Source organism: Leptonotus elevatus, chromosome 4, assembly GCF_054856555.1.
Source record: "Leptonotus elevatus isolate MCC_2025b chromosome 4, RoL_Lele_1.0, whole genome shotgun sequence".
Taxonomy (NCBI): domain Eukaryota; kingdom Metazoa; phylum Chordata; class Actinopteri; order Syngnathiformes; family Syngnathidae; genus Leptonotus; species Leptonotus elevatus.
In genome coordinates this window covers 7,568,085-7,582,391 of record NC_141242.1, presented here as the reverse complement: position 1 = coordinate 7,582,391, position 14,307 = coordinate 7,568,085, and the positions used below count along the sequence as shown (strand labels likewise).

Here is a 14,307-nt window from a genome sequence, read left to right as displayed (position 1 = left end):
TAACAAGAAACAATTAAGGCTTCAAGCTGTTTTATTGCCGCAACCAGTTGAAGTTTACGCTCCAACTAGATATCAAACACATAGCTCAGCCTATCAGCTCCCTAGCTTAATGCTAATGCTAAAGAGCATCTATGTTGCAAAGGTGTGAGGACTCAAGCAGTCCAGCAACACATGAAGAGAGACAATATAACAGTACTCTCATATATTCTTGATCCTCTGCACAAAATGACTAATATTAGTGCCATATTGATGAGATGAGAGGAGCTGAGACATCTTAAAAACAGTAAATCCGTCCGTCTGTCTATCTTACATTATTGCAGGGTAACAAAAACTGTTTAATTATATTATAAGTACAATATTATGAAGTGCTATTTTTTGTCTGGAACGGATTAATGGTATTTACATTCATTTCAATGGGAAAAGATGATTTGAGATACACAATCTCGTGCATCTCTTGTTTTCTCTTTTGTGCAACTGATGTCTCACTCTGCAACGTATTGTTGGCTGAGAGCATGTGAGTACGCATCATGCCACCACCCACACCCCTCCTTGTTTTGCATGTTGTTTCCAAGCAAAGTCACATGAGGATGGTGCACAGAGACCTCGAGGGACCCACCTGATGTCAACTATCAAATACTCTTGTTGTGCCAGCTCATTGTTGTTGGCGTGAACTCCAAAATAAATGATACTAAACCATCTGTCCTCCGGCAACAAGTTTGTCAGAGGGCAAACTGTCGATGTCGTGACAAACTCGCATTTGGAAAGCTTATTATTAGCCTTCATTGATAGGATTGCGAGCGGTCTTGCTTGAATAAGCACATTGAAGATCCTCAACCTCTTCACCGTCATCAGCTGTAATTCTACATGGCGCTGCACGACATCCCGTACTCTGATGCAAGGCCGCCAAAACGTAAATAGACCTTGAAGCTCTGGGGGATCGGCCACTGTTGAGGGTAACAAATTGTCCCGTTTCCTGAGAACAGGAAGTACAGGAAGGAAGTCAAAGTAAAGGATAATGTTGAACAAAAAAAACTAAAACATTTTGTTCCTTTCTAATCTCAAAAGTGCTTGTTATGATTGCAATACACTGTGGGACTACAAAAATCCCTTACACACCCAGTGAATGACGCGAATACATGTTGGTTGTGTTTAACAGTGGTGGGCTGCATGTGCATTTGGTATGTGGGCAGTTACCATTCTTAGTCCATGTTTATGTACATCACAATATAGTACAATACTATATATATATTAAAAAAAAAAGTAAGATAACACTTTGCAATCTGAAGAAGTTAGAATCAATATTTATTAATATAACCGCATTAAATTTAAATTAAATGCTAATTGTATTAATGTGCTTTGACGGCTACAGGCTTGTTTAGCTATAGTCAAACTTGGTTTTTTTTTAACAAGTTTTGCTCTGACTAGTTAGAGGACGGGGAACATGCTGACGTCATCGAGGGCCAGCACTCTGACCTTGTGAGGACGAATTAAAAAACAAAACAAAAAACAGTTTAACTGCTTGTGTAGTTTAAGTTATATCGGCCAACACTATACCAGAACAGCCTGGGCAGATTAGATTGACATGGCAACACATAGCTGGAATCTGACTGGACAAAATAAAAATCTAAAATCGTAAAAGTAGTGCAAACAAGAGAAACGTTACAAAATGAAAAGACTGTTGGGAGTAAATTGGGGGAGGGGAGGAATTTATTTTTTCATATATATATTTTAACAGCAGGGGTCGTTGTCGTCCTATATAACAGTTACAACTCATAATGTGAGGATTCACACCAGTCAGACGTTTTAAATATTTTTAAACCAACACTGTGACTCTATTATTAATAAATCCTATTCATTGTATTGGTGCACAAAATTCCAGCTGTACAAGTCATTGTGTTCTATTACATGCACACAAAGAACACTTAATTTGGTATATCTGATCCATTACAAGAGCTGATATCAGAAATTGAGATAATTATCCCATTTAAATTGACAAAAATGTTTTTAACAATATGTTTATTTTTGTGGGTTTGTGATTTAAAGTCGTGTAGAAAATGGTTAAGAGTATGATTGAAGACAAATACAAGCAGGTGTAATAACACCATATTACCAATAGATGTCACTGCTTGCTGAAATAACTTTTAAATGCAGGGCGAAGATCTCCCGCCAGGCCGCCACAACATTAGGTACGCGATATCTATTCCTATCCACTAACTGTACGGTATCATAAAACAAAAAACAAAAAAAACAACGAATCTAGGCAAATGGCGTGTAGAACTCTTTTTTTATTTTTTATTGCTGTTATTAATTGTGCATGTGAATGTACAGTAAAAGGAGCAGTGATGCGTGTACAGTATCTACAAAATTGCATACTGTATTACGGTACATTGCACGAATGTGATAACTTCGTGAGCAGCAGGCGATTACATCATCTAAACATGTTAATGCCGTTGTTTTTAATACATGGTAATAATTGTGCATGCTGACTTTTTATGTTGTTGTGAAATGTTGCTCTATTCGTCACTATCCAGACACAAAGGAGCTGCAGGCGAGCCGAATGAGGTCAAAGATTATGTTTAGGTCTGGCTGATCAATTAATCATCAAGCTCTTCAATTATGAATTTGGTTGGAGGACGCCGAGCGGCTTTATCTTTAATCGAGAAGAGGCGCGCGGGATGTGGGAGAGGCTGCGCGCTCCCGACGACGCCTTTGCTGGCTGCGCCGCGACGGGAGCGCGCGCAGAGGATCCAACACTTGCAGCAGAACGAGAGAGAGAGAGAGAGAGAGGGAGAGTGGGGGGAAAATCACCCACGGACCGCAAACTGCTCACCGGGACGAAAAAAACATGTTGCCCCCGACGCCCCCATCGCTGAAAAAGTCATGTAAAATGATCCAATCGTGAGTTTTTCTTTACTCCACACTTCTGAAGCTTTTTGACTGAAAAGTGGACTGTGATTGAGAGGAAGCGCGATTGAAGTTACCATTGAAAAGGTAGGTTCATTCAAAATACCATTTATGTGGCAGTTAATGTATAGGAAGGAAAAAAATGCATTGTTTAAAAGAATGGAAATGATGGAACTAGGGATAATATGACACTTTAAATTACTTTAAAAAAATGCTTTGTAGTGTTCATTTGTGCTTGAGCTTTTTATGAAATCTATTCGATATGAAATTTCAATGGGCAGCACTGAGGACTAGTGGGCTGCATCACAGTTTAGCGGCTCAGGGTTCGAATCTGAGCGAAATTTGCATGTTCTCCCCATGATTGTGCAGTACTCTGTTTTATTTCAAATGCAAAATGTGACTGCATGCAAATGGTTGATTGTTTATACAGGCTACCCTTAAATTAGGGTATAAATAAATTAATAAATAGGGTCAAAAAATTAACTAGCAGGTCAACCCAATATTTGACCAAAATTGGGTTATTTTTGACGCAATCGTTTTAAGAGTCAAGAGTTATGACTGACTGGTAAACAATCTGTCAGCTAGGGCGGCAACCTATGAGGTTAAGAGCTACATGAAATGGAAGATTAGCATTGGAATATTTTTAATACAGTACACATTTCTGCTACTCTCACTCTAAACCTTTGGGTCAGCTTGGGTAAAAAATGGACCAATTCACTCGTTGGGTCCATTTGGCCCAATTTTCAGTTTTGGCTTATACAAAAAACAAACAAAAAAAAAAATAATAATAACAAAACAAAAAATAACAAATGCATATGGTTTTTTTTTACTTTTTAATACAAAATTATCCAATTTTTATTTGTCTTTTTTTGTATGTCTAACAACCCAGAAATTGACCCAAGCAATGGATCAGTCCATTTTGAATCCAAATTGGGTTATTTTTTACCCAAATGTTTGTCGAGTGTGTAAATTGACCCCCCCCCCCCCCAAAAAAAAAACAAACAAAAAAAACAAAACAACAACAACAATACAAGTAAATCAATTTTTTTGTGTTGGTTTGTTTAAAAAAATCCTTTTTTCTTCACTTTTGCTCATTCAATGGCCTTCAATGTGCATTTCTGGATTCAAATGTTTCTTTAATCACTTGCAGGTGCAGAAAATGGCGCCGAGGTTCGCGGTGCTCCTGGCTTTGTGGATCACGCTGCTGGCGAAGGTGCGCTGCTGTCCAGAGCAGTGCACCTGCCAGGACAAATTCGCCCACCAGTTTGCCGACTGCGCCTACAAAGACCTGCTGGCCGTGCCCGTGGGTCTGCCCTCCAACGTCACCACCGTGGGCCTCTCGGCCAACAAGATCAAATCTCTGAAAAGCCAAAGCTTCGTCAACATCTACCAGGTCACCTCTCTCTGGCTGGCCCACAATGAGATCGTTTCCATCGAGACGGGCACTCTGGCCCCCTTGATTCAATTGCGCAATCTGGACATCAGCTACAACAAAATTGTCAACTTCCCGTGGGAGGACTTGCTGAATCTGACCGCCCTTCAGCTTCTCAAGATGAACAACAACGAGATGGTCAACCTCCCCAAGGACGCCTTCTCCACCCTCAAGGATCTGCGCTCGCTGCGTATCAACAACAATAAGTTCACCACCATCGTTCAGGGCACGTTCGAAACGCTGTCCTCCATGTCCCACCTGCAGATCTACAACAATCCCTTCTCGTGCTCCTGCAGCCTGGAGTGGCTGAGGGACTGGATCGCCACGACCAAGATCTCCGTCCCCGAGCCGAATTCGATCCTGTGCGAGGCCCCCGAGCTCCTGAAGGGTGTCATGGTTACAAAAATCCCCAAACTGGACTGTGAGGTTCCCATAGTCACAATAACCTTCCAGCCCGATATTGGCAGCGCGGAGCTGGTTGAGGGTTCCACGGTCGTCTTGAACTGTGAGACCAAGGGAAATCCAAAACCGCTTGTTAGCTGGGAGGTGATCGCAGGGAATCAGAACTTCCTGTTCCCTTTGCCTTCCACGGGCGAAGCCAGCGACCTGCCGGTCAACGACAAGACCACGAACAACCGCTTCCTGGTTTTTCAAAATGGCACCCTGGTCGTCCCACGCCTGACGAAAAAGGAAGACGGGAATTACACCTGCCTGGCGGTGAACGATATGGGCAAGGCCGAGAGCACGGTGAAACTGTCCCCAGCTGTAAACAAAAAACACACGGCGGCGGAATCCACGGTGGACAAGATCCGCCCGTCCTACAACAAGCCCACTCAGCCCAAAAGCTCCAAAAACAACGTGATCAACTGGACCAAAGGCGAGGACAGGACCAAGATCAGATCCGAAGGTCCCTCGGACAAACAGGACGGCGCCAATGAGGACGGGGTTTCTAAAGACCCCGTGTTCACCAGCAAGTGCGGCGTGCGAGACGGCAGCGAATACGTCTCCAACCACGCCTTCAACATGAGCCTGGACGACCTCAAGCAGTACACCTTCGACTTCGGCGTCATCGCCCTGGAGGTGTCCGAGACGGAGGCCAAGGTCAAGCTGAACCCGCTGCAGCTCGCCCGCAGCAAATCCAGCCTTCACCAGAGCCCAAGTGACAACGACGAAACGGTCGTTAGGCAGCCCGTCGGTCTGTACCAGTCGAACTCGGGGAAAGCCGGCCCGGACATGCTCTACATCTGCGTGGACACCGGAAACGGACACTCCATCATCAAGTGGTCCAACATCGAAGAGGGGGTCAACTCCTACCACTTCGCCGGGCTCCACCCCGGCACCAATTACACGCTTTGTCTCACCTACGGGGGTCAAGACTGTCAAGTCCAAGTTGTCTTCACAACCAGGAAGAAGATCCCCTCCCTCCTCATTATCGTGGTGGTGAGCATCTTCCTCTTGGGCCTGGCCACCGTCCCCCTACTGGGAGCCACCTGCTGCCACCTTCTCTACAAATACCAGGGGAAGACCTACAAGCTCATCATAAAGGCGCACAATCCCATCCGGATGGAGAAGCAAGTGGCCGGAGACTTCGATCGCAGGACGTCCTTCGTGGAGTCCGAGAAGACCTTCGACCCCAGCGAGATGGGCGAGGAGGAGGATGGGGGGGAGCCCCCGGAGGGAGACGCTGAAGCCGAAGGCAGCGTGGCGACGGAATCTATCCCCGGGTCTTCATCCAAGACCAACCAGGAGGAGTTTGAGGTGGGCTCGGAGTACAGTGACAGACTACCGCTGGGGGCGGAGGCGGTCAACATCTCCGAGGAGATCAACGGGAACTACAAGCAGCCAAGCCGCTGAGAGCCTTGTAAGATCCCCTTCCTTTTAATCCACAAAACTTGATTTATTTTCGGCTTTTTTTTTCTTTACCTCATTAAAAAAAAAAAAAAAAAACCTTGCCTGTCACTGAGATTGTAAGATTCTGCTGTAATGTTAAACAATGTTTTTAAGAACCAAAAAAAGGCGCAAATTCACTCATGCGCAGAGCATCGACAAGGCTGTTAATAGTTCTGCAATTACTCGACCAGTGTTTCCCAACCTTTATTGAGCCACGGTATATATTTTACATTAGAAAAGTCTCACGGCACACACAAACAAAATGTCCAAAAAATAAATGTATATCCTATTTATTATAGTGATGGATTCACGGCCAAGAGCATTTAATTGTTCTGCCTGTCACGGCTGGCATATAGATGAACAAAGATACATTATACAATTGTCGGACCAACGATGTTAATTTCCCGCAGCACGTGTTGATCTTTCACACATTACGTGCAGCGCACAGTGGATGGGAATCACTGCTCTATAGCACAAATATCATCAAAAAACAAAAAAAGGGCATTGACACCATAGGGATCAATTTTTTTTAAAGACATTTTAATAATCCGGTTGAAAATTAAGCCTCAGGTATTATTGCCGGATGGATGCGAAACATAAAAAAAAAAGAAAAAAAATCCGACAAACGGCTCCAAGGACTTTTCTCTGGATTTTTAATCCTTAAAATGTTTACCTAGATTTAACGTGATCTCATCCTACACGACGTGATGCTTTTAAATGTGCGACTGATCAGCCGAGCCATATTATATCGTCCATGGCATGATGCTGTTTTATTATCGTGTGCTTCTTCTTATACAAGTGTAGTCCTCCTAGATGACTTTTATTGTTAGATGCTGTCAATCTGTACTGTGAACCATGTACATTTTCTTTTTTTAAATTTCAAATACGAAGTCCTCAAAACAAAAGGACGCAGGAGGAGCGTCCGTCGGCTTCTCCGTTCTTGTACTTTAATACTTAGTGAGGTTTTTGTGAAATATGTAAAACGGGGGGGAAAATGGTGAGCTTTGAAGATTAAAAAAATAAATAATTTCTTGTAAGTGGAATTAATAAAACATTTGAAAAATGGATTCTCTGGAATTGTCATTTACTTTGCAGACTGTCGAAAAATGTGTTAACAAAAAGGTCGTAAATCGGGTGAGGAAATTACCATTTGCCGCTATCATTTTAATGGTGCAGTGTTTTAGATTTTTGAATGGCTTGATTTGGATTTATATTTATTTAAAAAAAAAAGGATGCGTATCCCGCTGTTTTGATAAATGCTCCCCTTCGTATTGACATACACGACACAAGCGTATTTTCCTGTTTTATTTGAATAATTCGACATTCGGCAAATAAATGCAAAAATATTTCTTTCTCAAGGGGGACAGAGAGGTTGTAGCAAACAGCAGGAAAAGGCAGGTAGTGCCCGCCCCCAATACAAATGTTTCATTCTCCTGGTCATTTGTAATCACACAAAATAGAAATGCAACAGAAAATAAGTGGCCAATTGACAATCCAGTCTATGAAACATGATTCTAAGTGTATAAATAGTCAGGCTCTGGAATAAATACTCTATTAAAATGTAACTTAGCACATTCATGGTGTATAGGGGAAATTTGCATGATCTGAAGTGACAACATACTGATTAGGCAAAGAAGTGGTACTGAAGTCAACGTGCGGAAGATCGCACAACATGATGGATAGGTGCCAACAGCAGCTCCTTCACTAACAGGAGACTGTGAGGCCCCCCTCCCACGTTACCCACCAGGGGAGGACACGCACAGAACAAAGCAGAACAGGAGGACAAGATCTCTACCAGAGGCACTGATCTCTAACTGCGCGTCCATACAAGGAGTGGAAAAACAACACCGCTCATTCGTTCATCCGTCACTATAGCCAGGCTTCATTGTTCAGTTGCAGGCGGCCGCTTCGGCCTCTTTATTGCTGCCGCCCTTCATGCTCCCGTTCACAAAGCTCTCGGTGGCCGCTCGCTGCTGGAAGTGTTTCCTGGTGCCCACCAGTGACGGGTTGTTGACCAGCGTGTAGAGGAGCTGCCAGTGGCCCCGGGCTCGCTTGGCACTGGACACCTTCTGGGGTTTTTTCTCCTGCTGGACCAGCTGGATACCTGAACACGGACACAACTTTAATTGTTCGATTTTACTTAGGGGTGTCAAAATGAGTGCGTTTATTTAAAGTTCCTTTAAGTAAAAGGAAAATTAATTAATTAATATTTTTTTTACCGCGCGATTAGTGACCGTCCCTTACTTGGAAAGTCTGGACTGGGGGAATTGCAGTGGTAACACAGCAGACACGTCCACGTCAAAATGTTGCCGTAATCCATTGAATGGTAATGCATATATTTGTGGAGACTGGGGTCAAGTGGTATTTTACAATTTAAAAAATGTGCAGAATCTCACAAGTTGCTTCATGTTAAAGATTAGATAGCTCTTATTAATATGAAAAGAAAAATAAACGGATATGTCACTAACGTCTTACAAATGCAGTTGTGCCATCTAGTGGCAGACAAATGACCTCAACACAAATCAGTATCACTCGTTTTTTTACAGTACAGGACATCTTTTTCATTTGAACTCAATTTGATGAGTTATTATGAAATTACTGTATCAGTAACTTAAATATGCAGCCATATGTCTATTAGTTTAACATTTTTTCCACTTTTACGTTAACAAGAGTACGAAAATTTAGGAAAAAATATTTTATTGTACATTTAGAACAGATATACATTTTGTGATTAATCATGAGTTAACTACTGAAGTTAAGCGATTAATTACGATTACAAAATGTAACCCCTAGTTTTACTTCGGTCAACTTGTTCTTTGATTTTGTCAATAAAGTGTCGATAAAACTAAATTTATGTTCTCCTCTTAACTCATTCACTGCCATTGACGGCTATAGACGTAAAAAATTCATGTGAACTATTTCTATCAGTTTACATTTTTTTCCACTTTTGTTAACAAGAGCATGAAAACCTAGAATTATTTTTATTGTACATTTAGAACAGATTTACAATGTGTGATTAATAGTGAGTTAACTAGTGAAGTCATGTGATTAATTACGATTAAAAAATTTAATAGCCTGACGTCCCAAATTTTTTATAATCTTTTCTTCTTTTTTTGAAAATCGTGTCAGGTGATTTAAAATGTTTATGGTAATTAACTACATGACTTCAATAGTTAACTCACAATTAATCACAAATTGTATTTATGTTGTAAATGTACATTTTTTTTCTTCTTCTAGGTTTTCATACTCTTGTTAACAAAAGTGGGAAAAAAAGTTAAACTAATAGAAATAGTTTAAATGAATTTTTGACGGCTATAGCCGTCAATGGCAGTGAATGAGTTCATATACAGCTCTCATATCATCTCTTTGCTGGTGTACCCTAATATTGTGGTCAGTGGTAAGTGCATGTCTTCTCTTCTACAGTATATAACATTTGAAGGCCTTAGAGGACCATAAAGATGATAGGAGCAGTAATAATAGAAAGCAATCATATTGTAATGGACAGGAACACACACACACACACACGCACGCGCGGGCGCGCGCACACACACACACAGAACTCAGTATTACCACACTGGAAGCGTCAGTCCCTCGACAACATGAATAGTAACCAGGCAATTAGCGCAGCTCATCTGCGTAATCGGCTCCAAAATAATTCATACATTATCGTTATTATCCATAAGGTGTTAAGCAAGCAGGGACATTTTTACATCAAAAGTGCCCTGGTGTATTTTTTCTGTTTACTTCATTGGGTGGCCTCCTTCCTCAATCCAGCCTGGAAGTTTCTATTGTTTAATAACGCATGATAACTGCTGATCACGTTTGGTCTTAGTGGGCACACCAACAGAACCGCTGAATACTTTATGACATGAGTTTATTGAGACCGTAAGCCGCAGGACTGTGAATTATTCCACGGATGACTCAATTTGCTCTTCACATATTAAATCAGCTCGCCTTTCATTTGTGCGGTGCGTGCGAGACAATGTCCTGACGGGATTATGTTTCGAAGGCCTGCTGCTGAATTCAAAAGCATCTTCGGGCGAATCTAAGCGGTTTCGTTGTAGAACTGGATGTTAGGCTGCCTGGAATCATTATGGGGTCCTTTTACAACGTCCACTATTCGTACATTTATAACACAAAAAACGATAATCCACGAGAGAATGCTTTTCCTAAAAATATTCCACATGAGCCATGTTGCTTTTGTCTAAGCGCTACACACCCTCCTCAGCTTCCCGTGACCTCTGCACGACATTGTTCTCCCGGTCTGCAGACTGCAGCAGAATCCCGCAGAAAGCCTTCATCACAGGGTGGGACTGGCTCACCTCAATCTTCAGATAATGAGCGTAACAGCGGTAGGCTGCAGAAACACACAGGAGGTGGAGAAGGGAAGAGAAAAAAAAAATCACTAAGCATGCAGCGCAGCCGTCCATGTTAGTTTTGAGGCAATCACACATAATGACCATACAATCATACGCAGTTTTTTAGCACCCGCTTTTGCTGACAAGTGAAGTCTTAAATTTGCAGCCGTTTTCTGAGAACCAAGTGTAATTGGGAGTCTCTGGCGCTGCACTGCATACAGATATCATACAAGCTGCACTTAGTCAAGAAAGGAAAAAAAAAAGACATGGTGCTCCGTTTCTTGGCTCGGAGCAAGAATTTGTTCAGAGAAAATTGACTCGTTTTTCAACATTTTCACTGAAATTGACAAAGGCCGTAGTGCTCCATTAATAGTGACCAACGTGCAAAATTGTGACTGTTACTGAATCATATGGGCTCACAGCTATTCGGCTATTAATATATGTAGCCGAGACTATGACTTGGTATTCATGATGATAACCCCCCCCCCTCCATCACACATAAGTGAATTTCGCAATGCAGGAATACTGTAAATATTAATAAATACATTAATGAATATTAAATACAAATACTCCGAGCATTTATAGCACTTATTTTTTTAAACACATGTTTAAAATAATGTTAACACATTTAATATATTGAGAGAGAGCAAGAGTAATGGGTAAGACAAAAATATTGTAACAGCATAACCAATCCCTTTATGTGTTTACAGTGCACAAATCGCATTTTTTCCCCAGACTACCAAATGTACTATCTGACAACATACATCGATAATCATGCCCAAAAATGTACATTATAAAAATAAACCACAGCCGTCACGTTCTCTAGAAGTAAAGAGCAGGACTAAAGAGGATTTAACTTTCAATAATCTTGGCTGACCTTGAAATACTTCCTGTTTTCATTCTTCTTCTTTCAAATTGACATTGTCAAGCATTATAGTGTGCCACCATCTAGTGGCAGACATTGGAATTACACCCAATTTAAATGGGCGATCCATCCATCCATTTTCTTAACCGCTTATTCCTCACAAGGGTCGCGCAAGATAGTTTTAACTACACACAAAAAAAGGACTGAGAACATGACGGTTTACGGTACACGAAAGTTAAGACTTAATACTTAAGACGCGCACACACGTGGCTTACGACTCCTACCTCGTTAAGTATTGCATAATGAGTGGTTTGCATATTTCTGTATGGGATCCAAAGAGGCTCACCTGGATCAAATGCCTCCACATTTCTGTTCAGAAGGCTGATGTCCATGCGTCCCATGTGAACAATGTTGAACAAGGCTGTGATGATCATGCGCCAGACTGCTAGCAGCACCCCGATGAGAACATTGACTGGAAACAGCAGGTAGGTCAGCAGGAAGAGGTTGCCCCTGCAAGAAAGGAGACTAAAAGTATAATCTAAGGTGGTTCCCAAACTTTCTTAAGACAAGGTACATATATTCAATTAGAAACATCTCCTGCATACTCGCGTAGGAATACGCAGTTTGAAGGAAATAGTACACAAAAGACTCCAAAGTTTGGAATCATTTCACACTTAAACAAAGAAGATAAAATGCAATGTGTATACAGTACTCACGATTCGATTCGATTCCGATTTTTGGGCCTGCGATTCGATTCAGAATCGATTTTCGGTTAAGAACGATTTTCGGTTCAAAATGATTTGATTGACAATGATTTTGCTTCAATCTATAGATGTGCAAGGAATTGTAATGATCTACTCCAGTCTGACTCGCTAATGCTAATTAGCGCACTACTCGCGGCACTTTTATCACTCAAAAGAAGGGCTCCACGCTGAAAAAAAATAACTTTTATTGGAATAAGTTGATCGTGACTTTTTCCTTCTACGCTCTAATGTGGCTTCAACTTAACAGTGTATTAGACCGCATGGAACCACACTGCCCCTCAGTGGCCAAACCGGGTACAACATGAACAGCGTTCCAAATAAAGGCACACACAGACAAAAGCAAGACAGTATAAAATAATTTAAATAAAATCGATTTTGGGACATTTAAAATCGATTCTGAATCGTACTAAATGAGAATCGTGATTCTTATGCGAATCGATTTTTTGGCACACCCTACCACACATATTCAAAGTCACAGCTCATACTCTATATTGTGAGGAGGTTAGGCCCAAGTGGAGAAAATAACACATGCACCTCACATGCATAATTGTACTGGTATTTTGCTAAATAACTTTTTATGCGATTACTCAAATAATCAATTCTAAGAATATTCGACAGCCACAGCCCTAATAGGAAGTGTTTACCAGAGTATGGGGAAGGTTAACAAGAGTGTATAATAGTAATAAATGCTGATTTTACATCAGGACTTCCTGAATTTGTTTTCACAAAGAAGCATTACCTGTTGTCAAGGTCTCGTGTGCCAGCCACCCGTTTGATAAAACAAAACCAGGAAGTGATATGCTGAATCAGCACAGCCAGGAGAATCATCAGCCAGAAAGGCCTGGAGGGACAAAGTCAACAATCAAACACCTCCCTGTAATGTTCATTAAGTGACATACTTGACAATATATTTGCATATTAAAGAGCGAATGGCATCATCTACCTTCCCAGTAGCTTTCTTTAATTACATTGTGAGTTACGTTTGTTCTCACCACATGCGCCACAGGATGTGAAAGAGGATCAAGTTCTGTCCGTGTAGGATGGGCATGATAATGAGGAAGACAGCGATGAGAAGACAGAGGAAGAACACCAACGTTTGCACAATCATGCCTGCAGTGGGGAGAGATGGCATCTTGGGTTCGACAATCTTATCCAACTCTTTCATCATTCTAACTGAGTCAGTCAATTGCTAGAAAATGCATTTAAGTACAATATTAAAATGAGACACTTCATACACCTACAAAAACAAAATAAGGCCTGTATCTGTCATGTTAATCTTAAATGTTGTGACGGGTGTTCCAAAAGAAATCACAGTCCAGTGACGTAGCCAATTTGTATGTTAGTTTAATGTTTTACTTTTCAAATGTTTTTTTTTTTTACCCATAGTGAAGAATGACAGTCAGGTCACATAATCAACCAAAAATCTGTCCGGAGCCGCAAAACATTTGATCATTGTGATGAAGGAAACAATGTGTTATTGTTAGTCTAATGTATCGAGGGCCTTAGAGCTAATTAGAGCTGTACCATAATAGAAAAATATGCAGCATCCAATACGTAGAGATTCATTTTCGTTGACCTTTCGTCTTCTGGACGGGGAATCTTCTTCTTCTTTTTTTTCAAACTTCACTTTCCTACATTTTTAGAAATGTCTGCCTTTTTGTACATTTTCTGACAGTTTGGGCAATTTTAGGGATATATGGTAAATATCCGCCTCTCGTCTTTTTTTATTTATGACTTTTTTGCTTTTAATTTTCTGACATTTTTTTTTGCAATTTTGTGGACATTTTATGGCAATTTTCGGGATTTCTTCTTTTGTCTTTTTATGCCTACTTTTTGAACATTTTCTTTTCTGCCTTTTTTTTATCGAATTCTCTGTAATTATGGGCAATTTCATGGATATTTTATGGTAATGTTCTGCCTTTCCTCTTCCTTTTTGGGACATTTTAGAGTCACTTTTTAAAACATTTTTGTTTCTGTCTGTCTTTTTCTGACAACTTAAACATTTGGACTGACATTTTTTTGGATATTTAATTATTATTATTTTATCTAAATCACTAATTCCTTTAAAGAACAGTTCGGCTAAAAAAAAAAAAT

At 40.9% G+C, this 14,307-nt stretch overlaps 2 protein-coding genes across 6 annotated transcripts in view; one reads left to right on the top strand and one right to left on the bottom strand.

Annotated features, from left to right (window-relative positions):
- The first annotated feature begins 2,736 nt into the window (after positions 1–2,736).
- Positions 2,737–7,465, top strand: islr2 (immunoglobulin superfamily containing leucine-rich repeat 2). The gene is made up of 2 exons (XM_086073441.1): positions 2,737–2,991; positions 4,055–7,465. The coding sequence occupies exon 2, from the start codon at positions 4,064–4,066 to the stop codon at positions 6,188–6,190; it is 2,127 nt and encodes a 708-aa protein (XP_085929567.1). The 5' UTR covers positions 2,737–2,991; positions 4,055–4,063; the 3' UTR covers positions 6,191–7,465.
- A 52-nt stretch (positions 7,466–7,517) lies between these two features.
- The window catches only part of stra6 (signaling receptor and transporter of retinol STRA6), a 28,463-nt gene continuing 21,673 nt past the window's right edge, over positions 7,518–14,307 (bottom strand). For all 5 annotated transcript variants that reach the window (XM_086073444.1, XM_086073442.1, XM_086073445.1 and 2 more), the window contains exons 14-18: positions 13,206–13,323; positions 12,953–13,054; positions 11,796–11,959; positions 10,446–10,583; positions 7,518–8,330 (exon numbers count right to left, since the gene is read on the bottom strand). In XM_086073444.1, coding sequence (XP_085929570.1) covers positions 8,116–8,330; positions 10,446–10,583; positions 11,796–11,959; positions 12,953–13,054; positions 13,206–13,323 — 737 coding nt within the window. In that variant the 3' untranslated portion in view covers positions 7,518–8,115. The remainder of the gene's footprint in view (positions 8,331–10,445; positions 10,584–11,795; positions 11,960–12,952; positions 13,055–13,205; positions 13,324–14,307) is intronic.

Excerpts from the sequence above, each read along its gene's own strand:
- islr2 (XM_086073441.1), top strand. The coding sequence starts at position 4,064 with ATGGCGCCGAGGTTCGCGGTGCTCCTGGCTTTGTGGATCACGCTGCTG.